Genomic DNA, 27,873 nt, shown 5'->3' with positions numbered 1-27,873 from the left:
TTAATATAAGTTTCCGGCCACTCCACTGAAATCCGGGACATCTAGTCACCCTACCACAAGGATAGTTAAAATACAATAAAATAAACAAACATATACATAAATTCCCGCCCCACCCTGTCTCCCCTCTGCGGCCGACCTCCTCCTGAGTGCTAACATAAAAAGATACATTATTTGTTTCAGTCTTCAGAGTCCCCTGTGAAAGGATAGCATGCATTTCAGTTCTGCTTTTTTCTATTGCCCGACCTTTGTCCCATGAACCGGGAAATTTAAAATAGAGAAAAATGTCGGGACACCGAGGCAGTCCACAGAAAAGCAGGGCGTCTGGCCCCCCCATCTTGTCACCTGCCTGGTGGGTCTTTCCCCCCACACAAATGGGGAGAACGTGCGATAAACATGTCCATCCGTCACCACCGCGCACTGCACTGAGCCGGACCCCCCGTGCACCGGTGGCGACCAATCAAAGGAGGCTGGACCGTGCGTGAGTCTACTCGCACCATCAGCTGCAGCCAATTGGCGCACGCAGGCTTTCAGCCAATCAGGGCGTACGCTGCCTCGAGGGCAAATCTGTGGGTTAAAAAAAAAAGTGATTGACCAATGGGCGGTGAGGGGGCGTGGCTCAAGCTGCGGAAGTAGTAGAGGGCGAGAGTATCACCAGAGGGTGGGAGGGGTTGACAGGGAGGGCGGGGAACCCCCGGGGTACCTGGGGCTAGGCTCAGCAGGAGAGACCCGGGGAGGCCGGAGGGAACCAGTGGAAGGTAGAGAGACACCAGTGACCAGTGGAAGAGGGGTGAGAGGCCAGAGGGCACCAGTGGAAGAGGGGTGGGAGGTCAGAGGGCACAAGTAGAAGAGGAGGGGAGGCTTGAGGGCCCCAGAGAAAGAGGGGCCCCAGTGGAAAGGGGGGGGGGCGGCAAGCCAGGGAGTCCCAGTTAAAGTGGGGGAGGCCAGAGGGCCCCCAGTAGGAGGGGGGCCAGAGGATCCCAGTGGAAGAGACAGGGAGGGAGGAAGGAAGGGCCACTGGCCAGAGAGGCCCCACAGGGAGTAGTTTAGAAGGGGAGCGGCTGGTAGCAGAGAGGGGAGGGCCCAGGGGTGTGGGCTGGGCCGTAGGGAGGAAAGTCCAGAGGCAGCTGGGAGGGGAGGTGATGGAGAGGGGCAGAGGTAGAGGGCTCCTGAGAGAGGACGACTGGTGATAGAGGACAGGACCTGCACACCCACCCACAGAGGGGGCTGCCCCCAGGAGACCGCTGCAGCGTGCCCTCGCCTCCCGAGCATGGAGCTGCGGTGGCCGGTAAGTGCTAAGGGCCCCCGGGCTGAATTGTCTGGGACATGTGAGTGGTGTATGCTGTCTCCATGACAACGGTGGCGCGAGGTCTTATGGGATCTTTCACTTGAGAGAATCTGGCAGCTCGTAGCGCCTAAAAGCTGCAGCCACGCTTTACTGTGTTAGCTGATAGGAGAGGGGCGCCCACAGCTAGTGGGAGCAACCCCCTGACTGTCGATATATCTGAGGGACGGTCTCCTCTTTGGTGAAGGATCTTGTAGCTGCTGATTTACCTGAGGGTGGACTCCTGCCTTTTCGTACAGCTTGGGGATGAATGTGACTGGTGACACACGTTAGAATGGGTGCATGACAGCACCGATCATTGGTGATGGGGCCACACTGATCACTTGCGGTGTGATCGTTTAGACCTGGTTTGGCTTGTTCCTAGGGCTGGTCTGACTCCTGGATACAGCTGCGGGCAGATGCGGCTGGGTCTGGCCCCGTGGTAAGCCACGTGGCTATTGTTGTGCTTTGTGAATGCTCGTCTGTGCGTGGGCGAGACTCGCCGATCTGTGGAATGAACCGTGTCTGTACAAGTGCTGAGCAGAGCGAGTGCTCGCATGTGCCCTTTATTTCTATGAATTGTATTTGGATCACGCTGAACACCTTCCTGCACTCGAGGGTGGGTGTTGGGCACTTGGCCCCGTCATAGACATCCAGGCTTACTTCAATATCTCTTCTTGGTAGGAAAGGGAGTTACTACTCTGTAGAGCAGTATACGTTGAAGAACTGGCTCAGGCATTCATCGTAGGGTGGTGCATTTCTGTGCGACCACTTTTCTTTTCCAGACTGCCTGAGAGTCTTAATCCACTGGCACGAATGAATGAGTCTTAATTGTATGATTACTTAAAATCGTATACGAAAGCGATAGCATAAAAAAGGCAGCATAAGTTATCCCATAAAATGATGCGATATACATTTTTTGAATTGTGGGAGCGTGTGTCTCCAGGCAAAATAACCAGCCTCCGTAGGTGTGCTGTCAAAGGTGGTTGTATGGCGAGCACGGGGTGAGACAGCACTTACTCAAAGCCAAGACTATGAGATGGGTTAAGTTGTACAGGGAGGGTGTCGCCGGTTAGTGTGGCAAATAGAAAGCGGTAGTCTGCCCGGGTCGATGAAAATCTAATGTTAAAATCAACAATTACGTGCTCCGTCTAATTGGCGCATTATGGTGCAAAGGGCCCTGCCAAGAGATTATGAAGGGTGCTCGATGGAAAAACAGGACATTGTGCGGGCCCCTAAAGTGGTACGACCTTTATCCGTGGAAGTGCGTGCCTGACATGTAAGTCCTCAAAATGCATGCTCTGTAAGGTGTTGGTCTATTTGGGGCACGACAGTGAAAAAGGGCCTCGCCAAAGATTATGTGAGGAGCTTGATGGAAATTGAGAACCGTTTGCGTGACCTTAGAATGATCCGTCCTTCATGCAAGTGACATGCCACACTGTATGTTCAATGCCACCACAGTCACACCACTGTCATTTATCTGAGTCCTGAAATCACAACTGTTTTTACACCCGTCAGTTTTCTTTCATTGCAAGGCGTTCGTGTCAGGCAGAAGTTGTTTCTAGCATGGTCTGCTAGGATTTGTGTAAGGTCTTCTTCTTTGTACTGGTCTTTGAATGCAATTTTTATTTATCTAGAACGCTTCCTGCTCAGTTGTTCTCAGTAACTCCGTATCAGTTGGCACCCTGAGCTGCCTCTTCTGTTTCCTCTTTGGGTTCTAGCAGGCAGTGGCATTTTAGAGTTAAGCATACACGTTCGTTCTGTATAGCGTCACCAACTGCTCCATGTGGATACCATTTCCAGTCTTAGATTAGCATTTAATGTCCCAGTGTATTTTGCTCACTGTAGCCTCCACTCCTTTATTTACATTAGATGACTGACACCCCAATAGGTTATCCCCGGTGACATGAAATGTTTGTTAATCTTACGTTTTACAGAGTTAGGGCATGAGCACTCAAGAGTTGAAAAATAGGAAGGTGTAACTAAAGGGAAAATAACAAAAAGAAAGATATTGACAAAAAACTAAACAAAGGAAATGAGAAGAGACTGCAGACTAGAATTGGAACTAGGAAACTAAACAAGGACATTTTGCAAACTGTTAAAAAATGTGTGATCTCTATGGTTTAGGACTATGAAAATTAGCATCCTAGGTGTCTGTTCCTTCTAGAATCAAGACCCTTGGTGCGTGGTAGTGTGCTATGCAAGAACCTTACTGATATATCACAAGAAGGAGGTAAAGGCAAAATAATTTACCTGTTTAAAAGTACCAGAAATGTAGCGAGCATTGGCAAAACCAATAGGTTTCCTCTATGCAAGACCTATTGGCGCTGTCAATGTTTTTGGGCAGATATGGCTAAGGCTGTGTAGCCTCCAAGCAGCTGTTAAGAGGCCAAGAAAGGGGTGGTTATATGCTAAAAACAACACCGACACCAAACGTTATGAGGCCTTTGCAATGGCGCACGTATGCTACAATCAGAGACATACACGGAGCCTGCTCATCATGATAGGGCAAACTTGCACTCTGTGCTTTCCTATCTTCCTGCCGTTTGCAGATCCCACTTATCCAATGCAAGTTTCCACAGTGCCACATGCCATGCTAGCTCCCAAAATGTTCCGAAAGTTGCCCAGTGTATTTTTTCCCCTCAAGGCTGACAACAATTAGAAGCCAGGTCTTCCCAATGGATCAGTTTCGGGAAAATAGAAACACTAACAAGCATTTGCAAAGCAAGTAGGTCTCGCATTTTGAGAGCTATTGGCTTTGGCAATGTGTTTTGCCGATACATGTGGGAAAAAAATGCCGAACTGAAGTGATAAAATGTAAGTGAAGCAATGGCAATGCGCGTGGAAAAAATAATTAAACACCGATCTGAAACAATAGGAAGTGACTTAAATGCCGAAGTGAAATGATAAAAACATAGTCTTAATAGAGGGAGAAGTACAGCACCAGTAGCGGAGGTACATAAATTAAACTAAATTAATTAGCACTTTGTGCTGCAGAAAAGCAAAATGAAGTGATGTCAGACATATGCGGGCCAATTAGGATGCCGCAACAGTGATTGACTATCAAGCCTGCAATTCTAATTGGTGGCGGAGTTCCAAGCCCTTTACTGCATACAGTACCCCGTAGCAGCAACAGCACATGCTCTCTGTTAGACAATACCTAAAAAAGGCTTCTACGAAGTATTGCAAGGCTCCCTGCCCACCGTTAAGGACTTTCAGGCGCCAGCACAAAATGATGCTGATGGTTCTATCCCTATTGCTCTGAGAGGAAAGGGCTACAAGCTCAGTCAACAGCCACGGAGAAACACTTCACAACAAGTTACCTGAAAGTAATTCCTGAGAGGAAAAACACTGTGCTCTTTTAGAAAAAACAGTGACATGACTGAGCCTTTACCATCAGTGGCTCAAAGCTGGGGCAGGTAAGTAACGTTTCATACCTGGGCTTCAACCTGACCAGCAACATGAACTGGAAAGCACACATCAGAAAGGCTATTGAAAAGTTATACAACAATCAATGCCATCCTTTCCGCTTGCTGATCACTTGGAAACAGAAATCCCCCCTGAAAGAAACCTCTGGCAGACTTTGATCATGCTCCTAGCAGACTTCCCACTTTTGGTCTGAATTTTGATGTAGAGTACAGCTCTATTTTAGATTCATGTCTAATGCCATCAATAAAATATGGGTTAAAATGCTGGAAGTCAGACAAAAATCATCTAGGTGATAAAGCCTGGAAGGGTCATTTTGTCTAGATCCAAATTTGCATTGGCCTGTGAAAAGCAAGTGCCACTTCTTGGATTTGCAACGTGGATTGCAGAGCTCAGTGTGAGGTTCATACCACAGTGGGCAAGTTGGAATCCCCTTAATGTACACAATAGTGTCTATCAAGCTAGAGTGCGTGCTGTTCATGCAAGCTTGACCCTAAAAAGTAGCCCCCTCAAGCAAAGCTGTGGAAGAGCAAGTAATTGGGTGATGCTGTATGGGTGGGTTCGAAAGACGAAAAGGAGGGCAGTGTAGCACGCGCTGACCACCTAAAAGCAAGTACTTAAAATTGGCATTGAACACAAATGAAAAGCAGTGGGCAGGCTGTAAGTTCACTGACTGCAAACAAAATGTCTCTAAGAGACCCTGTCTAAGCGAGACCAAAAAAATGTAGGTACTGCATTTTTTTCAGCTCCGACTTACGATTTTCCTGGAAAGTCTGCTCCGGCACAAATGAGTCGGTGATGATCATGGGGCCTGGCCTGCCCAGGCACGCGCCGGGCTTGCCACACATGTGCGGGGGTTGACAACAAATGCATGTTGCAAACACTAAGAGGATACGGCCTTTGGATGAGACTGACAGGCCGACGTATTGCCTTATCTTGAGATTTTGGTACTGAACAAGCATCCAAAACTACATAGTTACGCATTAAAATGGGGCAGAGAATGAAAGCATAATAGCTGCGACCCGGAAAATAGAGTGACAATATAGACAAAATATCGAAGGCAAAGAGCGAGACTGGGCGTAGTGATTTGAATAAGAAAGTGCAGATAGGAGGTCGAGAGGGAAGCGAGGATAAAGAGAGAATTAAAAAGTCAAATATGGTTAGATGAGAGGAGCGTGCAGAAATATGGAAGTGAGCGCGAAGGGAGAGGAAAGGCAAGTGGGATGAGAGAGTGCAAAGCTGAAGGGGGGAGCTGGAAGGGTAGAGAGAAGTGAGATTAGAGGCAGAAGGTCAGGGGTTAACAAGAACACAAATGCACTCCACACCTCACAATGCCACAACTGACAATTCCAATCCAACCCACATAATTCTACTCCACACCCCACATAATTCTACTCCACACCACATATATCCACTCCACTCCACTCCACTCCAACTAAAACACATGGGTAAAAGACAGTCATTTTCATCGGCAATAGCTGTGACGCTTGCAAATGCGAGACCCATTGCATTGCAAATGCTTGTACTTTTTATAACACTGACGCAAAGTTGGCCATGACTGACTTAAAAGATCTTCATCAAAAACCTGCACTGAGTTCAGGGCCGTTTTCAGTTATGCAGCGATATGAAACATTTTTAAAAAAGGGCACATTGTCAAAGGTTTAATAAACTCGTTCAATAATACGTTATTGGAAGAGGAAAATGAAGGTTTGGTTTCTTATATTCCTGCAAGAGGAGTCGTTTCCATCCGCAACCTAACCTCAACACAAAATGTTCCACCTATGGAAATTCATTTTGTATGAACTAAGCAACTGGCATAGATCCTAAAACATTAAGTTAAATGCGAAAGCTTTGTGGGATTAGTACATTTATTTTTAAATGATAATTTTCAGGGCCGTTGTCAAAAGTTCAAGAACCACTTTTATTTCTAAAATTCCTTCAAAATAACAAATTGACGGTGAAGTGTAGAGTTCTTCATCAATGGAAGGCCACAGTACAAAGAGACGCTGAAATGAAATAATGACTCGCTGTTACTTTTATTGTATTTCACGTTTTCTACTACAGGGCTGTATGCGGCCCTGGGGCCGTCTCCGAGAACACACTTTCGGATTCACGGCTAATGGTTAATCCAGATGAAATGTAACGCAGAGGGGAGGGCCTGTGTTTAGGAGTATGTGGGTGTCCAGCAAAAGAGTCGAGACTGTGGACCGAGGCGATGATGCACCGGTGAACTGAACAGGCTGTGCTTTACACAAACATAAACATTCTTCCCTGGGACTTGATGAACATGGTGGATGCGGTTATCAGATACTGGAAGCATCTGAACGCTGGCCTGGATTGGAGGGAACTGAACGTACAGTGGGAAGTCAGCAGAACACGAGTCTGAAGGCCTCCAGATGACGTTATTTGCTGCATTTCACAATGCGTGGAAAGAATGTCTAAAACATATTCTCTTTCTCACAGAAGCCCTCTTCTGTAGCATATGTTGGTCAACATTCATGCGGCCTTTTACAGCGGATTCATTTTCCTTGGGTTTTTCAAAAGAGACCTTTTTAAAAATCTTCTATTCGGCATAATAATCTCCTTAAACTAAATGGCAAAACTATGTGTAGGTCTACATGGCGAAAAATGCGTTACTTTGGAGTAACTAATTATTCCAAAATGCTTCTATTCTTTCATTTATAGATATACACATTGTTTTTCTTCACCAAACTCCTCTCTCGTGAAACCTCAATTTATACCTAATTCTGTATTGAACAGCCTTTTCTTCTCTGCCTGACTCTTCTCTCCAACCCTGTGAAAATGATATTTTTTTTGTGCTTCTGCCACATGGCCCAAAGCTTCCAACGTGCATAGATTTCATAAGGAGGAAATTAATTCACGTTTAAAGTCTGAAATTGAATTGGATTGGGAATGGCATCGTATAATTACTTGGCCTATGGAAATTTGGAATACAATTTGGCCCATATACGTAAAACTGTGCGCACTGCTACTGTCATTCAGTCTATTTTATTTATATTAGGCTACTTGTAATCCCAGGCCCCACACCAGAATTGTATACAAATAGTGACACTTCTGTTGGTCTTATAAACTTGAGAATTGTGGTCTTTTTTGTGTGCTTTTTTACCTGTTCATCTATACATGCAGTTTGCATCCACATTTGGGCTCGGTTTAATCGTTTGTTGAATACCAACACTTCTTTTCCTTTTTTCATGAATATTTTTGGGTAGTATTGTTGACGTTTGGGAAAATTGCCGTTTTGACACTTGTTTATTAGACTTTGATAGATCTTGCTGTTTAACAGATTAATAAAAACTGGAGAATACTTCTAATGCCTTTCAAGCTTGGTAGTATAGGGTTTGCTTTAATCATTAATTTCACATGGTTGGAACATCACCAAATTCTCTTGCCATATCAATACATATTTTTGGTCTTCGTAAACCTCCTATTTGTCTCTGGTTTCTAAAGCCTATGCAGACTATTGTGTTAGGTATAAATAAGTACTCGAGCTACATTGAATGTTTCTCTCTCATACTTAATATTGTATTTGTTTATTGTGTTGATATATATTATACAGTTGTCTACTCTTCAAGATCAACTTTTACTCCTTGCAGTATTGTTAGATTTGTTGCATGTGCTTATCACCAAAAGTGCTTTCGACCCCCAATATTTATAGGCTCTTAGGTGCAAGTGATGTAGCTTAACGGCCACAGCTACCCTACGATCCAGTCTACACCACTCCACTACAATCTATACCACTCCACCCCAATCTGCAACACACTACTGCAATCTCCCGCACTCCAGTCCAATTTACTCCACTGCAATCTACCCCACTATATCCCAACCCACTCTATCCAAAGTTACCCACTCCGCTTCATTCTATTCCTCTCCTCTCCACTCCACTCTACCCCTCTCCTCTCTACCCTAATCCACTCCACTACACTCCAGTGTACCCCACCCATCTCTACCCCACTCCACCCAGTCTACCACAATGCACCCCAGTCCACCCAAACTCAATATACCCTATTGTAATGTACCTCACCCCTCTCGACCTCACTCTACAACTTTCCTCTACCAATTCCAACTCCATCCTATTAGACACCACTCTACCCCACTCCACCCCAATCTATCCCAATATAGCCCACCCAGATCTACACCACTCCACTCAATTCTACCCCACTTCATTCTACTCCAATTTACCCCACTCCACCACACTCCAATCTACCACACTCAACTTCCCTCTGTTCCACCCTACTGTTATGTTATATTAAGCGACCTCTGTATAGCGCATAATCACCAGCGGACACTTAGCGCTCATGAAAGAATTACAGAACCATACCAGCAGCTACCTATCCCAGAGCCTACACGATCAGAGCTCATCTTGTACCCAAGCCTGTGTGAACAAAAATGCATTTAGTTTTTCCTGAATGGAAGGAGAATGGCTTCCCTGCGCAAACTCTCTGGCAACCTATTCCACAGTTGGGGGAATCAGACCTAAGAAAGCTCGTCCACCGATGGTAACTTTGTCAAACCAAGAACAGGACAGGACAGCAGGTTTGCCTCAGACGAACGGAGCTAAAGTCCTAGCTCATATCTCCTTGGGCGATCCTTGATGTAATCCGGTGCCAACCCATAGAAATCTTTGTGTGCAATACATAGGCCCTTAAATCTGACCCTCTGCTTAATTGGTAGCCAGTGCAGTTGTTGCAACAGTGGTGTACCATGTGAAAGTCTTGGGAGCGTGAACATTTATCTTGTTGCATCGTTCATTGCTATTTGAAGCTTACCTAACCGCTTGTCCGGTAGCCCAATGTATGGTGCATTGCCGTAGTCCAATCACAAAACAGTTGGTGCAGTCACCACAGTGCGCTGAGTTGAAAGTGATAGGAGGGGTACCAGTTTCCTGAGTTGCCTCAGAAGGCCCATACAAGTTCCTACCACAGTGGTCAGTTGGTTTGACAGTGTAAGCTTAGCATCCAACTTAATGCCTAAGCTCTTCACGACAGGCACTGGTGTAGGTGTAGCACCAAGCTCTTGTGGCCAAGAGCGATTAGACCAGGGGTTGCCTCCTGTGGTGATGGCTAGCACCTCAGTCTTATCAGTGTTTACTTTAAGTGAGTTTGTCAGTCATCCAGTTCACTGCATACCTTAGGATGTTCTGTACATGTGGCTGTGCTTGAAGAGAGCTGGCAATCTGAAGGATCAATTGAGTGTCATCTGTGTAGTTGAACACTCAACAGTCCATTTGTGCTAATGCTGCCACCAGTCGCTGGAGATAGATGTTAAAAAGCAGTGGGGACAGCACGGATCCCTGTTGAACTCCACAGGACAGTGCGCCCTTACTGGACACACAGCCCCCAGGTGAAACTTTTGTGTCCGGTCCTTCAAGAAAGAGGAAATCCATTAATACGCCACCCCTGAGATTCCAACTTCTGAATACGGACCAACAGTTGAGCATGGTTCACCATTTTCAAACTTGGATGTTCAGTTCAGCAGGATCAGCGCATAAGGCTTCTTCTTATCGGCCGCCAGCCTGAGCTCATCCAGCACCGCGAGTGTCACCAGGTCTATACTGTGGTGGGCCCTAAAACCTGCCTGCCTGCCACACACGAAGCAGCTGATGTTCTTCAAAGAACAGGAAGAGTGTTCTGAGCATACGTTGTTCCACTACTTTGGCCTGGAAGGGGAGCCTAGATACAGGTCGATTATTCTTCAAGTTATTGACGTCTGCCCCGGCTTTCTTTAGTAACTCTACACCACTCCAGTCTATCGTACTCCACTCCAATCTACTTCACTCCAACACTCTACGGTACACCAATCTATCCTAGTGCAAACCAGCCCACCCAAACTCGGCCTACCCCATTTCAATTTACCCCAGCCCTCTGTACCCCACTCCAGTCTACCCCACTCCACTACACTCTGCCACACAACTTCCATCTACCCATGCCCAATCCATTCTATCACACTCCAGTCTACCCTAATCCACTCTTCTCCACTCCAATGTACTTCATTCCACTTTACCCCACTCCAATCTACCCTACCCCCCCTCCAATCTGCCCACTCCACTCTACCCCAATCTTTCCCACTCCAATCGACAACTACTCCACTCTACCATACCCATTCCCTAACCTACCCCACACCACTTACTTTTAGCTACACTGAAAGGCAAACACACTGGTATACAACATGTCTAAAACAAATTGCCAAAACCAATAACTTGCGCATAGGCAAGACCTATTGGCTTAGCAAATGCTTTTTTCCTAAGGTGTACAAAAGGGGGTGGTGATGAACGGAGCATCTGAATCAATCAAACACTCACACCAAGTCAAAAGATCTGGGTTTAATCCATCACCGTTCTTTAGCCCACTCTGCCACCCCAGTTCAGACATGGCTATATGCAAATCAGTCTGACCCTGTGCCTCATGGGAACAGTCCTAAGGTGTGGCAACAGCAGTGAAAACGCCCATTCTTTACAGAACAGGTAGGGCTTGGGCAGAAATGGTGCCATCTCCCTTCCTTCAGAGGAGGAGAGGTATAGCTAAGGTACCATCAGCAAAAGCTTTACTCATCACTGGACCGGTACAAATCGGCCAGCAGCAGTGCAAGCATTGCTTCCGCGCAGAACACGAACAACAATGCAGTAGAAAAGGAAGCTGCTCTGGCTCGCAGAAGGCTGCTAGTGCAATCTTCCATTCCCTGAAGACCAAATTCAGCAGGTCAGACTAGTACAATAATTCAACGCTTGCAGAGCATGTACAGTTAGGACATGAGTGGCATATAGGTTACAGACAGATGCCACTGTTAGGAATGTATAGATGGGTGAGTGAATATGTGAGTTCTGACACCTTCTTCACTCCTCTGATCTTCCAAATCAGAATCCTAGTGGTCCTACTGCTGTCACTGACGCTGCTGCTGTCACTGGCGCTGCTGCTGTTGTCACTGTGATGCTGCTGTCGTCACTGTGATGCTGCTCTCGTCACTGTGATGCTGCTCTCGTCACTGTGATGCTGCTGTCGTCACTGTGATGCTGCTGTCGCTGTCATGCTGCTGTCGCTGTCACTGTCACTGTGATGCTGCTGTCACTGTGATGCTGCTGTCACTGTGATGCTGTCACTGTGATGCTGTCACTGTGATGCTGCTGTCGCTGTCACTGTGATGCTGCTGTCGCTGTCACTGTAATGCTACTGTCGCTGTCACTGTGATGCTGCTGTCGCTGTGATGCTGCTGCCACTCTGATTCTGATGCTGCTGCCACTCTGATTCTGATGCCACTCTGATTCTGATGCTACTGCCACTCTGATTCTGATGCTGCTGCCACTCTGATTCTGATGCTGCTGCTGTTGTCTCTCAAAGAGGCTGTTTGTCACTCTGCTGCCACTCAGAGATGCTAGTGCTGCCACTCAGAGATGCTGCTGCGGCTGCCACTCAGAGATGCTAGTGCTGCCACTCAGAGATGCTACGCTGCTGCTGCTACTCAGAGATGCTGCTGCTGCTATGCTGCTGCTGCTGCCACTCAGAGATGCTGCTGCTGCTGCCACTCAGAGATGCTGCTGCTGCTGCCACTCAGAGATGCTGCTGCTGCTGCCACTCAGAGATGCTGCTGCTGCTGCCACTCAGAGATGCTGCTACTGCTGCCACTCAGATATGCTGCTACTGCTGCCACTCAGAATATGCTGCGGCTGCCACTCAGAAGATGCTGCTGCTGCCACTCAGAAGATGCTGCCACTCAGATGCTGCTTCTGCCACTCAGAGATGCTGCTGCTGCCACTCAGAGATGCTGCTGCTGCCACTCAAAGATCGGCTGCGGCTGCCTCTCAGAGATGCTGCTGCGGCTGCCGCTCAGAGATGCTGCTGCGGCTGCCTCTCAGAGATGCTACTGCTGCTATGCTGCTGCTGCTATGCTGCTACTGCTGCCACTCAAAGATTCTGCCACTCAGAGATGCTGCCACTCAGAATATGCTGCGGCTGCCACTCAGAAGAGGCTGCTGCTGCTACCCAGAAGATTCTGCCACTCAGAGATGCTGCGGCTGCCACTCAGAGATGCTGCGGCTGCCACTCAGAGATGCTGCGGCTGCCACTCAGAATATGCTGCGGCTGCCACTCAGAATATGCTGCGGCTGCCACTCAGAATATGCTGCGGCTGCCACTCAGAATATGCTGCGGCTGCCACTCAGAATATGCTGCGGCTGCCACTCCGAAGATGCTGCGGCTGCCACTCCGAAGATGCTGCGGCTGCCACTCAGAGATGCTGCCACTCAAAGATGCTGCGGCTGCCACTCAAATGTAAATAAAATGTAAATGTACAGGAATTTATATAGCGCAAATCACCGACCGGTTTCTAAGCGCTTGCTTAGGGAACCCGTCCTGGTATTCCCCTGTGAGATAACCCCGGCATGGTATCCGCAAGGTGAAAGCCAGGCATCCCGCCGCGAGGGGCCGTTGTGGAGATTAAGCAAGCTATTGCCCAGAGTCGCAGAGTGTGAACCCGTTAATCGAGTAGGCACCGGAGCGAGAATTGTCGAGTCCATGGACATTTTAGGTCTCAAGACCCCGCCGAGCCGGGAATTGAACCCTGGTCCCGGGCTGACCTCTGCTTCCAGGTCTGCCTCCTCTAACCAGTGAGCCACACTTCTCCAACCAGTGAGCCACACTTCTCCGCTCCACTCAGAATATGCTGCGGCTGCCACTCAGAATATGCTGCGGCTGCCACTCAGAGATGCTGCGGCTGCCACTCAGAGATGCTGCTGCTGCCACTCAGAAATGCTGCTGCTGCCACTCAGAGATGCTGCTGCTGCCACTCGGAGATGCTGCTGCTGCCTCTCGGAGATGCTGCTGCTGCCTCTCAGAGATGCTGCTGCTGCCTCTCAGAGATGCTGCTGCTGCCTCTCAGAGATGCTGCTGCTGCTGCCACTCAGAGATGCTGCTGCTGCCACTCGGAGATGCTGCTGCTGCCTCTCGGAGATGCTGCTGCTGCCTCTCAGAGATGCTGCTGCTGCCTCTCAGAGATGCTGCTGCTGCCTCTCAGAGATGCTGCTGCTGCCTCTCAGAGATGCTGCTGCTGCCTCTCAGAGATGCTGCTGCTGCCATGCTGCTGCTGCCATGCTGCTGCTGCCTCTCAGAGATGCTGCTGCTGCCTCTCAGAGATGCTGCTGCTGCCTCTCAGAGATGCTGCTGCTGCCTCTCAGAGATGCTGCTGCTGCCTCTCAGAGATGCTGCTGCTGCCTCTCAGAGATGCTGCTGCTGCTGCCACTCAGAGATGCTGCTGCTGCCACTCGGAGATGCTGCTGCTGCCTCTCAGAGATGCTGCTGCTGCCTCTCAGAGATGCTGCTGCTGCTGCCACTCAGAGATGCTGCTGCTGCCTCTCAGAGATGCTGCTGCTGCCATGCTGCTGCTGCCATGCTGCTGCTGCCTCTCAGAGATGCTGCTGCTGCCTCTCAGAGATGCTGCTGCTGCCTCTCAGAGATGCTGCTGCTGCCTCTCAGAGATGCTGCTGCTGCCTCTCAGAGATGCTGCTGCTGCCACTCAGAGATGCTGCTGCTGCCACTCGGAGATGCTGCTGCTGCCTCTCAGAGATGCTGCTGCTGCCTCTCAGAGATGCTGCTGCTGCCTCTCAGAGATGCTGCTGCTGCCTCTCAGAGATGCTGCTGCTGCTGCCACTCAGAGATGCTGCTGCTGCCTCTCAGAGATGCTGCTGCTGCTGCCACTCAGAGATGCTGCTGCCTCTCAGAGATGCTACTGCTGCCTCTCAGAGATGCTGCTGCTGCCACTCAGAGATGCTGCTGCTGCCACTCAGAGATGCTGCTGCTGCCACTCAGAAATGCTGCTGCTGCCTCTCAGAGATGCTGCTGCTGCCTCTCAGAGATGCTGCTGCTGCCTCTCAGAGATGCTGCTGCTGCTGCCACTCAGAGATGCTGCTGCTGCCACTCGGAGATGCTGCTGCTGCCACTCGGAGATGCTGCTGCTGCCTCTCGGAGATGCTGCTGCTGCCTCTCAGAGATGCTGCTGCTGCCTCTCGGAGATGCTGCTGCTGCCTCTCGGAGATGCTGCTGCTGCCTCTCAGAGATGCTGCTGCTGCCTCTCAGAGATGCTGCTGCTGCCTCTCAGAGATGCTGCTGCTGCCATGCTGCTGCTGCCTCTCAGAGATGCTGCTGCTGCCTCTCAGAGATGCTGCTGCTGCCTCTCAGAGATGCTGCTGCTGCCTCTCAGAGATGCTGCTGCTGCCTTTCAGAGATGCTGCTGCTGCCTCTCAGAGATGCTGCTGCTGCCTCTCAGAGATGCTGCTGCTGCCTCTCAGAGATGCTGCTGCTGCCTCTCAGAGATGCTGCTGCTGCCTCTCAGAGATGCTGCTGCTGCCTCTCAGAGATGCTGCTGCTGCCTCTCAGAGATGCTGCTGCTGCCTCTCAGAGATGCTGCTGCTGCCTCTCAGAGATGCTGCTGCTGCCTCTCAGAGATGCTGCTGCTGCTGCCTCTCAGAGATGCTGCTGCTACTCAGAGATGCTGCTGCGGCTGCTTCTCAGAGATGCTACTACGCTGCTGCTGCTACTCAGAGATGCTGCTGCTGCTGCTACTCAGAGATGCTGCTGCTGCTATGCTGCTACTGCTGCCACTCAAAGATGCTGCTACTGCTGCCACTCAGAGATGCTGCTACTGCTGCCACTCAGAGATGCTGCTACTGCTGCCACTCAGAGATGCTGCTACTGCTGCCACTCAGAGATGCTGCTACTGCTGCCACTCAGAGATGCTGCTACTGCTGCCACTCAGAGATGCTGCTACTGCTGCCACTCCGAGATGCTGCCACTCAGAGGTGCTGCGGCTGCCACTCGGAGGCGCTGCGGCTGCCACTCGGAGGCGCTGCGGCTGCCACTCTGAGGCGCTGCGGCTGCCACTCGGAGGCGCTGCGGCTGCCACTCTGAGGCGCTGCGGCTGCCACTCTGAGGCGCTGCGGCTGCCACTCAGAAGATGCTGCCACTCGGAGATGCTGCTACTAATGCCACTCCGAGATGCTGCCACTCAGAGGTGCTGCGGCTGCCACTCGGAGGCGCTGCGGCTGCTACTCGGAGGCGCTGCGGCTGCTACTCGGAGGCGCTGCGGCTGCCACTCGGAGGCGCTGCGGCTGCCACTCGGAGGCGCTGCGGCTGCCACTCGGAGGCGCTGCGGCTGCCACTCGGAGGCGCTGCGGCTGCCACTCTGAGGCGCTGCGGCTGCCACTCTGAGGCGCTGCGGCTGCCACTCAGAAGATGCTGCCACTCGGAGATGCTGCTACTAATGCCACTCCGAGATGCTGCCACTCAGAGGTGCTGCGGCTGCCACTCGGAGGCGCTGCGGCTGCTACTCGGAGGCGCTGCGGCTGCTACTCGGAGGCGCTGCGGCTGCCACTCTGAGGCGCTGCGGCTGCCACTCGGAGGCGCTGCGGCTGCCACTCGGAGGCGCTGCGGCTGCCACTTGGAGGCGCTGCGGCTGGCACTCAGAAGATGCTGCCACTCAGAGATGCTGCTGCGGCTGCCACTCAGAGATGCGGCTGCCACTCAGAGATGCTGCGGCTGCCACTCAAATGCTCCTGCTGCTGCGCCCCTGCCCCCTCCCCTTGCCGGTGCTGCTGTGCGGCCCTCCTGCCGGTGCTGCGGTGGGCCCTCCTGTCAGTGGTGTGCTGCGGTCCTCCTGTCGGTGCAGTGCTGCTAGAGGGTGGGAGGGCTGGGCTCTCGGGGGCTGCCCCGCAGTCTTGTTCAGGGGTCCTAACCCTGCCTGGAGTTACTTGTAATGTGTATCTTCAGTCCCCGGCGCTACGTCCCGCATCCGGCGGGCCCGTCTGCTTTTCTTTTCGATAAAGAGTTATTTTAGTGATGTGTAGATACGGCTGGGAGTGAGCGGGGCGCGCAGCCCTGACCCCGCGTATATTCGGAGTTATTTTGAAAGATGGCTCCGTCTTCGTGCGTCTGGCTGCCAAGGTTGCTGTGCGCGCCAGGCCGGGATGAGAGCTCTTCTCCTGGGGCCCCTGACCTGGGGTCCTTTACATGACTCCCCGTCCGTCTGCCGGGCTTCGGGCATCCCTCCCGAGCCCGAGACGAGGACTGCAGTCCGAGAAGCCTGCTCTGGGCGGGCGGCTCTGAACGCAGGACCTGTAGCAGGTACTTACCCCTGGCAGCCTGAAGCCAGCTCAGGGAAAGGATGAGCCTGGGGCCTTTAACAAGAACTTACTCCTCCTGCCTGAGGGGGTGGGGAGGGGTGAATGTAGGGCCTGTAACAAGAACTTACTCCTCCTGCCTGAGGGGGGTAGGGGTGGGTGAATGTAGGGCATGTAACAAGAACTTACTCCTCCTTCCTGAGGGGGGTGGGGGTGGGTGAATGTAGGGCATGTATCAAGAACTTACTCCTCCTGCCTGAGGGTGGGGGTGGATGAATGTAGGGCATGTATCAAGAACTTACTCCTCCTGCCTGAGGGGGTGGGGATGGGTGAATGTAGGGCCTGTAACAAGAACTTACTCCTCCTGCCTGAGGGGGGTAGGGGTGGGTGAATGTAGGGCATGTAACAAGAACTTACTACTCCTGCCTGAGGGGGGTGGGGGTGGGTGAATGTAGGGCATGTATCAAGAACTTACTCCTCCTGCCTGAGGGGGCGGGGGTGGGTGAATGTAGGGCCTGTATCAAGAACTTACTCCTCCTGCCTGAGGGGGGTGGATGAATGTAGGGCATGTATCAAGAACTTACTCCTCCTGCCTGAGGGGGGTGGGGTGGATGAATATAGGGCTTGTATCAAGAACTTACTCCTCCTGCCTGAGGGTGGGGGTGGATGAATGTAGGGCATGTATCAAGAACTTACTCCTCCTGCCTGAGGGTGGGGGGGGGGTAGGGTGGATGAATGTAGGGCCTGTATCAAGAACTTACTCCTCCTGCCTGAGGGGGGGTGGATGAATGTAGAGCATGTATCAAGAACTTACTCCTCCTGCCTGAGGGTGGGGGGTGGATGAATGTAGGGCCTGTATCAAGAACTTACTCCTCCTGCCTGAGGGTGGGGGTGGATGAATGTAGGGCATGTATCAAGAACTTACTCCTCCTGCCTGAGGGGGGGGGGTAGGGTGGATGAATGTAGGGCCTGTAACAAGAACTTACTCCTCCTGCCTGAGGGGGGTGGGGGTGGGTGAATGTAGGGCATGTATCAAGAACTTACTCCTCCTGCCTGAGGGGGCGGGGGTGGGTGAATGTAGGGCCTGTATCAAGAACTTACTCCTCCTGCCTGAGGGGGGGTGGATGAATGTAGGGCATGTATCAAGAACTTACTCCTCCTGCCTGAGGGGGGTGGGGTGGATGAATATAGGGCTTGTATCAAGAACTTACTCCTCCTGCCTGAGGGTGGGGGTGGATGAATGTAGGGCATGTATCAAGAACTTACTCCTCCTGCCTGAGGGTGGGGGGGGGGTAGGGTGGATGAATGTAGGGCCTGTATCAAGAACTTACTCCTCCTGCCTGAGGGGGTGGGGGTGGATGAATGTAGGGCCTGTATCAAGAACTTACTCCTCCTGCCTGAGGGGGGGGTGGATGAATGTAGAGCATGTATCAAGAACTTACTCCTCCTGCCTGAGGGTGGGGGGTGGATGAATGTAGGGCCTGTATCAAGAACTTACTCCTCCTGCCTGAGGGTGGGGGTGGATGAATGTAGGGCATGTATCAAGAACTTACTCCTCCTGCCTGAGGGGGGGGGGTAGGGTGGATGAATGTAGGGCCTGTAACAAGAACTTACTCCTCCTGCCTGAGGGGGGTGGGGGTGGGTGAATGTAGGGCATGTATCAAGAACTTACTCCTCCTGCCTGAGGGGGCGGGGGTGGGTGAATGTAGGGCCTGTATCAAGAACTTACTCCTCCTGCCTGAGGGGGGGTGGATGAATGTAGGGCATGTATCAAGAACTTACTCCTCCTGCCTGAGGGGGGTGGGGTGGATGAATATAGGGCTTGTATCAAGAACTTACTCCTCCTGCCTGAGGGTGGGGGTGGATGAATGTAGGGCATGTATCAAGAACTTACTCCTCCTGCCTGAGGGTGGGGGGGGGGTAGGGTGGATGAATGTAGGGCCTGTATCAAGAACTTACTCCTCCTGCCTGAGGGGGGGGTGGATGAATGTAGAGCATGTATCAAGAACTTACTCCTCCTGCCTGAGGGGGCGGGGGTGGATGAATGTAGGGCATGTATCAAGAACTTACTCCTCCTGCCTGAGGGGGGGTGGATGAATGTAGGGCATGTATCAAGAACTTACTCCTCCTGCCTGAGGGGGGGGGGTGGATGAATGTAGGCCATGTATCAAGAACTTACTCCTCCTGCCTGAGGGGGTGGGGGTGGGTGAATGTAGGGCATGTATCAAGAACTTACTCCTCCTGCCTAAGGGGGGGTGGATGAATGTAGGGCATGTATCAAGAACTTACTACTCCTGCCTGAGGGGGTGGGGGTGGGTGAATATAGGGCTTGTATCAAGAACTTACTCCTCCTGCCTGAGGGTGGGGGTGGATGAATGTAGGGCATGTATCAAGAACTTACTCCTCCTGCCTGAGGGTGGGGGGGGGGTAGGGTGGATGAATGTAGGGCCTGTATCAAGAACTTACTCCTCCTGCCTGAGGGGGGGTGGATGAATGTAGAGCATGTATCAAGAACTTACTCCTCCTGCCTGAGGGTGGGGGGTGGATGAATGTAGGGCCTGTATCAAGAACTTACTCCTCCTGCCTGAGGGTGGGGGTGGATGAATGTAGGCCATGTATCAAGAACTTACTCCTCCTGCCTGAAGGTGGGGGTGGATGAATGTAGGGCATGTATCAAGAACTTACTCCTCCTGCCTGAGGGGGGTGGGTGAATGTAGGGCCTGTAACAAGAACTTACTCCTCCTGCCTGAGGGGGCGGGGGTGGGTGAATGTAGGGCATGTATCAAGAACTTACTCCTCCTGCCTGAGGGGGGTGGGGGTGGGTGAATGTAGGGCCTGTAACAAGAACTTACTCCTCCTGCCTGAGGGGGGGATGGATGAATGTAGGGCATGTATCAATAACTTACTCCTCCTGCCTGAGGGGGGGGGGGGGGTTGAATGTAGGGCATGTATCAAGAACTTACGTCTCCTGCCTGAGGGTGGGGTGGATGAATGTAGGGCATGTATCAAGAACTTACTCCTCCTGCCTGAGGGGGGTGGGGGTGGGTGAATGTAGGGCCTGTAACAAGAACTTACTCCTCCTGCCTGAGGGGGCGGGGGTGGGTGAATGTAGGGCATGTATCAAGAACTTACTCCTCCTGCCTGAGGGGGGATGGATGAATGTAGGGCATGTATCAATAACTTACTCCTCCTGCCTGAGGGTGGGGGTGGATGAATGTAGGGCATGTATCAAGAACTTACTCCTCCTGCCTGAGGGTGGGGTGGATGAATGTAGGGCATGTATCAAGAACTTACTCCTCCTGCCTGAGGGGTGTGGGGGTGGGTGAATGTAGGGCCTGTAACAAGAACTTACTCCTCCTGCCTGAGGGGGCGGGGGTGGGTGAATGTAGGGCATGTATCAAGAACTTACTCCTCCTGCCTGAGGGTTGGGGGGGGTAGGGTGGATGAATGTAGGGCCTGTAACAAGAACTTACTCCTCCTGCCTGAGGGGGGGGGGGGGGTTGAACGTAGGGCATGTATCAAAAACTTACTCCTCCTGCCTGAGGGTGGGGGTGGATGAATGTAGGGCATGTATCAAGAACTTACTCCTCCTGCCTGAGGGGGTGAGGGTGGGTGAATGTAGGGCATGTATCAAGAACTTACTCCTCCTGCCTGAGGGGGTGGGGGTGGGTGAATTTAGGGCATGTATCAATAACTTACTCCTCCTGCCTGAGGGTGGGGGGTGGGTGAATGTAGGGCCTGTATCAAGAACTTACTCCTCCTGCCTGAGGGGGGGGTGGATGAATGTAGGGCATGTATCAAGAACTTACTCCTCCTGCCTGAGGGGGGTGGGGGTGGGAGTGGGTGAATGTAGGGCATGTATCAAGAACTTACTCCTCCTGCCTGAGGGGGTGGGGATGGGTGAATGTAGGGCCTGTATCAAGAACTTACTCCTCCTGCCTGAGGGTGGGGGTGGGTGAATGTAGGGCATGTATCAAGAACTTACTCCTCCTGCCTGAGGGGGGTGGGGGTGGGTGAATGTAGGGCCTGTATCAAGAGCTTACTCCTCCTGCCTGAGGGGGGGGGTGGATGAATGTAGGGCATGTATCAAGAACTTACTCCTCCTGCCTGAGGGGGGGATGGATGAATGTAGGGCATGTATCAAGAACTTACTCCTCCTGCCTGAGGGTGGGGGGGGGGGGGTAGGGTGGATGAATGTAGGGCCTGTAACAAGAACTTACTCCTCCTGCCTGAGGGGGCGGGGGTGGATGAATGTAGGGCATGTATCAAGAACTTACTCCTCCTGCCTGAGGGGGGTGGATGAATGTAGGGCATGTATCAAGAACTTACTCCTCCTGCCTGAGGGGGGGGGGGGGGTTGAACGTACGGCATGTATCAAACACTTACTCCTCCTGCCTGAGGGTGGGGGTGGATGAATGTAGGGCATGTATCAAGAACTTACTCCTCCTGCCTGAGGGGGTGGGGGTGGGTGAATGTAGGGCATGTATCAAGAACTTACTCCTCCTGCCTGAGGGGGTGGGGGTGGGTGAATGTAGGGCATGTATCAATAACTTACTCCTCCTGCCTGAGGGTGGGGGGTGGGTGAATGTAGGGCCTGTATCAAGAACTTACTCCTCCTGCCTGAGGGGGGGGGGGTGGATGAATGTAGGGCATGTATCAAGAACTTACTCCTCCTGCCTGAGGGGGGTGGGGGTGGGGGTGGGTGAATGTAGGGGATGTATCAAGAACTTACTCCTCCTGCCTGAGGGGGTGGGGATGGGTGAATGTAGGGCCTGTATCAAGAACTTACTCCTCCTGCCTGAGGGTGGGGGTGGGTGAATGTAGGGCATGTATCAAGAACTTACTCCTCCTGCCTGAGGGGGGTGGGGGTGGGTGAATGTAGGGCCTGTATCAAGAACTTACTCCTCCTGCCTGAGGGGGGGGGGGTGGATGAATGTAGGGCATGTATCAATAACTTACTCCTCCTGCCTGAGGGGGGTGGGGGTGGGTGAATCTAGGGCATGTATCAAGAACTTACTCCTCCTGCCTGAGGGGGGTGGGGGTGGGTGAATGTAGGGCCTGTATCAATAACTTACTCCTCCTGCCTGAGGGGGGGGGGGTGGATGAATGTAGGGCATGTATCAATAACTTACTCCTCCTGCCTGAGGGGGGTGGGGGTGGGTGAATGTAGGGCATGTATCAAGAACTTACTCCTCCTGCCTGAGGGGGGTGGGGGTGGGTGAATGTAGGGCCTGTATCAAGAACTTACTCCTCCTGCCTGAGGGGGTGGGGGTGGATGAATGTAGGGCATGTAACAAGAACTTACTCCTCCTGCCTGAGGGGGGTGGGAGTGGGTGAATGTAGGGCATGTATCAAGAACTTACTCCTCCTGCCTGAGGGGGTGGGGGTGGATGAATGTAGGGCATGTATCAAGAACTTACTCCTCCTGCCTGAGGGTGGGGGGGGGGTAGGGTGGATGAATGTAGGGCCTGTAACAAGAACTTACTCCTCCTGCCTGAGGGGGGTGGGTGAATGTAGGGCATGTATCAAGAACTTACTCCTCCTGCCTGAGGGGGGTGGGTGAATGTAGGGCATGTATCAAGAACTTACTCCTCCTGCCTGAGGGGGTGGGGGTGGATGAATGTAGGGCATGTATCAAGAACTTACTCCTCCTGCCTGAGGGGGGTGGGGGTGGGTGAATGTAGGGCCTGTATCAATAACTTACTCCTCCTGCCTGAGGGGGGGGGTGGATGAATGTAGGGCATGTATCAATAACTTACTCCTCCTGCCTGAGGGGGGTGGGGGTGGGTGAATGTAGGGCATGTTTCAAGAACTTACTCCTCCTGCCTGAGGGGGGTGGGGGTGGGTGAATGTAGGGCCTGTATCAAGAACTTACTCCTCCTTCCTGAGGGGGTGGGGGTGGGTGAATGTAGGGCATGTATCAAGAACTTACTCCTCCTGCCTGAGGGTGAGGGGGGGGGTAGGGTGGATGAATGTAGGGCATGTAACAAGAACTTACTCCTCCTGCCTGAGGGGGGTGGGAGTGGGTGAATGTAGGGCATGTATCAAGAACTTACTCCTCCTGCCTGAGGGGGTGGGGGTGGATGAATGTAGGGCATGTATCAAGAACTTACTCCTCCTGCCTGAGGGTGGGGGGGGGGTAGGGTGGATGAATGTAGGGCCTGTAACAAGAACTTACTCCTCCTGCCTGAGGGGGGTGGGTGAATGTAGGGCATGTATCAAGAACTTACTCCTCCTGCCTGAGGGGGGTGGGTGAATGTAGGGCATGTATCAAGAACTTACTCCTCCTGCCTGAGGGGGTGGGGGTGGATGAATGTAGGGCATGTATCAAGAACTTACTCCTCCTGCCTGAGGGTGGGGGGGGGTAGGGTGGATGAATGTAGGGCCTGTAACAAGAACTTACTCCTCCTGCCTGAGGGGGGGGGGGTGGATGAATGTAGGGCATGTATCAAGAACTTACTCCTCCTGCCTGAGGGGGGGGGGGGGTGGATGAATGTAGGGCATGTATCAAGAACTTACTCCTCCTGCCTGAGGGAGGGAGTTGAATGTAGGGCATGTATCAAGAACTTACTCCTCCTGCCTGAGGGGGGTGGGGTGAATGAATATAGGGCTTGTATCAAGAACTTACTCCTCCTGCCTGAGGGGGTGGGGTGGATGAATATAGGGCTTGTATCAAGAACTTACTCCTCCTGCCTGAGGGTGGGGGTGGATGAATGTAGGGCCTGTAACAAGAACTTACTCCTCCTGCCTTTAGGGGGAGAGTATGAACGTTGGGCCTGTATCAAGAACGTACTCCTTCTTGCAACCTGAGGGGGCTCTCGAAAGAATTAACGTAGGGCTTGCATCAGGCATTTACTCCTGGCAGCCTGAGAAGATCTGGGAAGGATGAGACACTTACTCCTCCCGGTACCCTCCAGGGGCTCTGGGAAGGATTAACGCTGGGCCTGTATCAGGCATTTACTCCCCCTGTCAGCCGAGGCCAGCTCAGTGAGAGGATGAACATAGAGCCTCTATCAGACACTTACTCCTTCCTCCTCGCAGCCTGAGGGGGCTCTGGGAAAGATGAACGTAAGGCCTGTATCATACACTTTCACAGAGCCCCCTCAGGCTACCAAGGAGAAAGGGTGAACGTAGGGCCTGTATCGGACACCTACCCCTCCCTGCAGCCTGAGGGGGCTCTGGAAGGATGAACGTAAGGCATGTATCAGGCACTTACTCCTCCCAGCAGCATGAGGGAGCACTGGGAAAGGATTAACGTTGGGCCTGTATCAAACACTTACCCCTCCCGGTACCCTCCGGGGGCTCTTGGAAAGATGAACGTAAGGCCTTTATCATGCACTTACTCCCCCTGAAGCTGGAGGGGGCACTGGGAAGGATGAACGCTCGGCCTGTATCAGGCATTTACTCCGCATGGCAGCCTGACGCCAGCTCAGGGAAGGATGAACAGAGTGCCTCTACCAGAGTTACTCCTCCCGGTACCCTCCGGGGCCTCCGGGAAGGATAAACGCTGGGCCTGTATCAGGCATTAGTGCCCACACCGCCATTCACTCTCGCCCACTTGTACATATACACAATTCCTACCCAATGAAACTCTGGAGACATATTTATGGGAAAGAACTGCTGCAGGTTTATTTCATACAACACACGTATGACGTTTTAAGGTGGGTCATCTTACGGGCGATCCAACGCAGGTAGCCCCTCGCTGTCCCGCATGCCTAAGGAGCCATCTTGCACGGCGAGTCGATGCTCTGACGGTGCAGCACATTACCAACTTCGTTATACTCCCGCCCCCCCCTGTCAGGGCGGAGCGGTGTGGCTCACCCCCGGTCGGTTCAGGCCCCCCGACCGCCCGAAGGACTAACGGGGCGCCGTCGCGGTTTCCCGGAACCTCCTTCGGCTCCTGGTCCTTGGCTCAGGCACCCTTACTGTGCCAGGCAGAGGTACCCTTACTGTATCCTTCTGCCGCAGAGGTACCCTTACTGTACCCGTCTGCTTCCAGATCGCCCTGTACTCCGCCACAGCTCTGGAGGAGGCCCCCGTCGCTGACAGAGCCCCCCCACCCACTTAGCTACTTCCCGCCGCTGTTTAGTGCCTCTTGTACGTCCAGGAGGAATATGTTCACTCCCAATCTAGACATGTGTACCCTGTCTTTATCATAGTACCCTTCAGTTTTCTCTTGTATTGGTACTTGCCTAATGAAACCCAGGCCTCTCTTCCCATGAACTTCTGCATGGATCTGTTGACCCCCTTGCGGGAATGTTCTACGGCTACTGGTGATCTAGCCCTGGGAAGGACAACCTTTGAGCCTCAAATTGCTTAATTACATAATGCATACAAAGATTCTCGCATGGTAATGACCCCTTCTGAACAACTGCCTGCACTCGATTATGCTACAAGGGCAGGTCTCAATTCTCGCAGGACTGGTTACCAACAACATTCATTAAGCTTACAGAAAGGCGAGCTCGGCGACCGTGCATAGGAAATAAATTATGTCCTTTTTGTTGGGGTTTAACTGTAAGCTCACCACCAGGTGATCAGTGTCTTACATTTTGCTCTCAGTCTAAACAGGATCAAATTGCAGGAAGGGATGGAAAATTGTTAGTGCGATAATTTCTACGCACGTGTCTTATCTTTCCGGAATCTTCCCCTAAATTGAAATCATTCCCTACTCTATGTCTCTAATTTTTTAAGCAATAGCTTAAGCCTGTAACGCCAGGGTTTATTTCCCAGACACCTCTTCGGTCTAATCTAAAGTCGCATTCCTCCTAACACCTTTGCGAGTTAGAGTAGATTTTAACGTGTCATTCCCTTCGCCTACCCCCAAAATAATTGGGGTACAGTTGACTCCAGGGGTTGTAAGTATTTTCGGTCACCCCAGTTTGAAATTAAACACTCCGAAAATCGCTGGCCCACCTTGAGCTAGCTGCCCCTATCCATGGCTGCCAAGTTTCAACCGCCATGTGTTACCTTTCAATCCTCGCTGTGCACTATGCGCGACCTTTAACAGACTCAGAATGACACATTCTTGCTAGTGGACGCGGGGAGGGGCGCCCCATCGGTGTCGGCTGGAGCTTGCCGGGTGGGACTAAAGCGCTGCCCCGCCCATGTTCCCCTGCGGGTCACGCGGTCAGCGGCATTACTTCTCCTAGAAACCTGAGGCCAGCTCAGGGAGAGGATGAACTGAGTGCCTCTACCAGGCACTTCCTCCTTCCTCCTCGCAGCCTGAGGGGGTTCTGGGAAAGATGAACGTAAGGCATGTATCAGGCACTTACTCCTCCCAGCAGCACGAGGGAGCACTGGTAAATGATTAACGTCGGCCTGTATCAAACACTTACTCCTCCCGGTACCCTCCGAGGGCTCTGGGAAGGATGAACGTAAGGCCTTTATCATGCACTTACTCCCCCTGAAGCTGGTGGGGGCTCTGGGAAGGATGAACGCTGGGCCTGTATCAGGCATTTACTTCTCCTATCAACCTGAGGCCAGCTCAGGGAGAGGATGAACATAGGACCTGTATATGTTTTTAAGAGGATTGACAATAGGTATTTTAGTTTGAGTGTGGCAGAGATATAGTGTATTAGAGTGGTGAGCACCTGTAATGCCTAGAGTAAATTTGAGTGTGTCAGAGGTTTGAGAACCTGAACTGATCTTGAGTGTTTTTGGGGACTAGTGTTTTATATATCATTTTGCATGGGTGTTCTGTCAATTGAGGGTGTGTTGGGCATCCCACACAGTAAACCTGTATCATTATTCCAGGTGATTTTGTGTTTTAAAATTTGTTTTTTTCTACCCTTTCAACGGGGAAAGGGTGGAAGGCAGAGTTGAAGCGAAATGAATGTCTGTTACGTTTGTTGATCTACCCTTCCTACGGAGAAAGGGTGAGGGGCAAGTTTAAGCCAACCCTTGAGAGTTTGAAGATTTGATGTGTGAGTGATATAGTTTTTATTCAATCCTTACCATGGGTTTGTGGTGAAGGGCAGCGATTGAGTCAATTTAGGGGTGTTTCAAATGTTTTTTGGGCCATCCTTCCTATGGGGTAAGGGTAAAGGACAGGTGTTAGTCCATCCCTACTATCGGTTGGGGTGAAGGGCAGCGGTTAAGCCAACTCATGGCTGTTCATGGGGGTTTGATGTTTCTATATATTGAATGTCCGTCAAGAGTTTTCCATCTTTACTTTCGGTTAGGATGAAGGGAAATATTCAGGCCAATCGCTTTTTGCCTTAAGCGTTTTTAGGTCTCGCCTTGGACCGCGCATGCACTTTATCTTTGAGACATTTAAAAGTGGCTTTTAAAAGTGCCACCATAGGCTTTTGCTGGCCTACAGCTTGTGGTCACGAGCTCGTGCACGTACAGAGCTGCAATCTGTGTTTTTATTGCTGTAATCAGGCTCCTCTGCTTGCACCACACCCTTCCTTTTTCCCCCTCCCTCCTGGTCATCTTCATTTGTGTCTTCTAGCTGTGAATCATGCAGCTCTGCTCGCACTCCCCCCTCCCCCTGTTTAATTTGTGTCTTCTATCACTGTGAGTACTCCTGCTTCCACCAGGCACACAAATCACCAGCTGTCAGTACAAGCTTCCACCAGGCACACACACCACCAGCCGTCAGTGCACGCTTCCACCAGGCACACACACCACCAGCCACCAGTGCACGTTTCCACCAGGCACACACACCACCAGCCGTCAGTGCACGCTTCCACCAGGCACACACACCACCAGCCGTCAGTGCACACTTCCACCGGGCACACACACCACCACTCGTCAGTGCACGCTTTCCCCGGGCACACATACCACCAGCCGTCAGTGCACGCTTTCACCAGGCACACACACCACCAGCCGTCAGTGCAGCAGGCAGGATCTTCTCATAGAGTTTCTTGGTAAATATGTGTTCGATGCCCGGGAGGGAGTGGATCGAGTTTCCTTAAACCATGCTGAGTATGCAGGTGAGGGTGAGTCATGCTGCCTGGGGCTCACTCACTCCACACTTGTAAATTGTGCCTGCACCAGGATT

At 51.8% G+C, this 27,873-nt stretch overlaps 1 protein-coding gene across 2 annotated transcripts in view; it reads left to right on the top strand.

Moving 5' to 3' along the window:
* Positions 1–664: 664 nt before the first annotated feature.
* Positions 665–27,873, top strand: part of ADCK5 (aarF domain containing kinase 5) — a 249,863-nt gene continuing 222,654 nt past the window's right edge. Inside the window, exon 1 of one of the 2 annotated variants that reach the window (XM_086966521.1) lies at positions 665–1,285. In XM_086966521.1, the coding sequence (XP_086822647.1) occupies positions 1,268–1,285 (18 nt within the window). In that variant the 5' untranslated portion in view covers positions 665–1,267. The remainder of the gene's footprint in view (positions 1,286–27,873) is intronic. The other variant, XM_086966523.1, reaches the window with a different exon arrangement.

The sequence above is a fragment of the Lissotriton vulgaris genome, chromosome 4_1 (genome assembly GCF_964263255.1).
Source record: "Lissotriton vulgaris chromosome 4_1, aLisVul1.2, whole genome shotgun sequence".
Classification (NCBI taxonomy): Eukaryota; Metazoa; Chordata; class Amphibia; order Caudata; family Salamandridae; genus Lissotriton; species Lissotriton vulgaris.
Note: the sequence above shows the minus strand (reverse complement) of the source record. Positions and strands in the feature narration are given on the sequence as shown.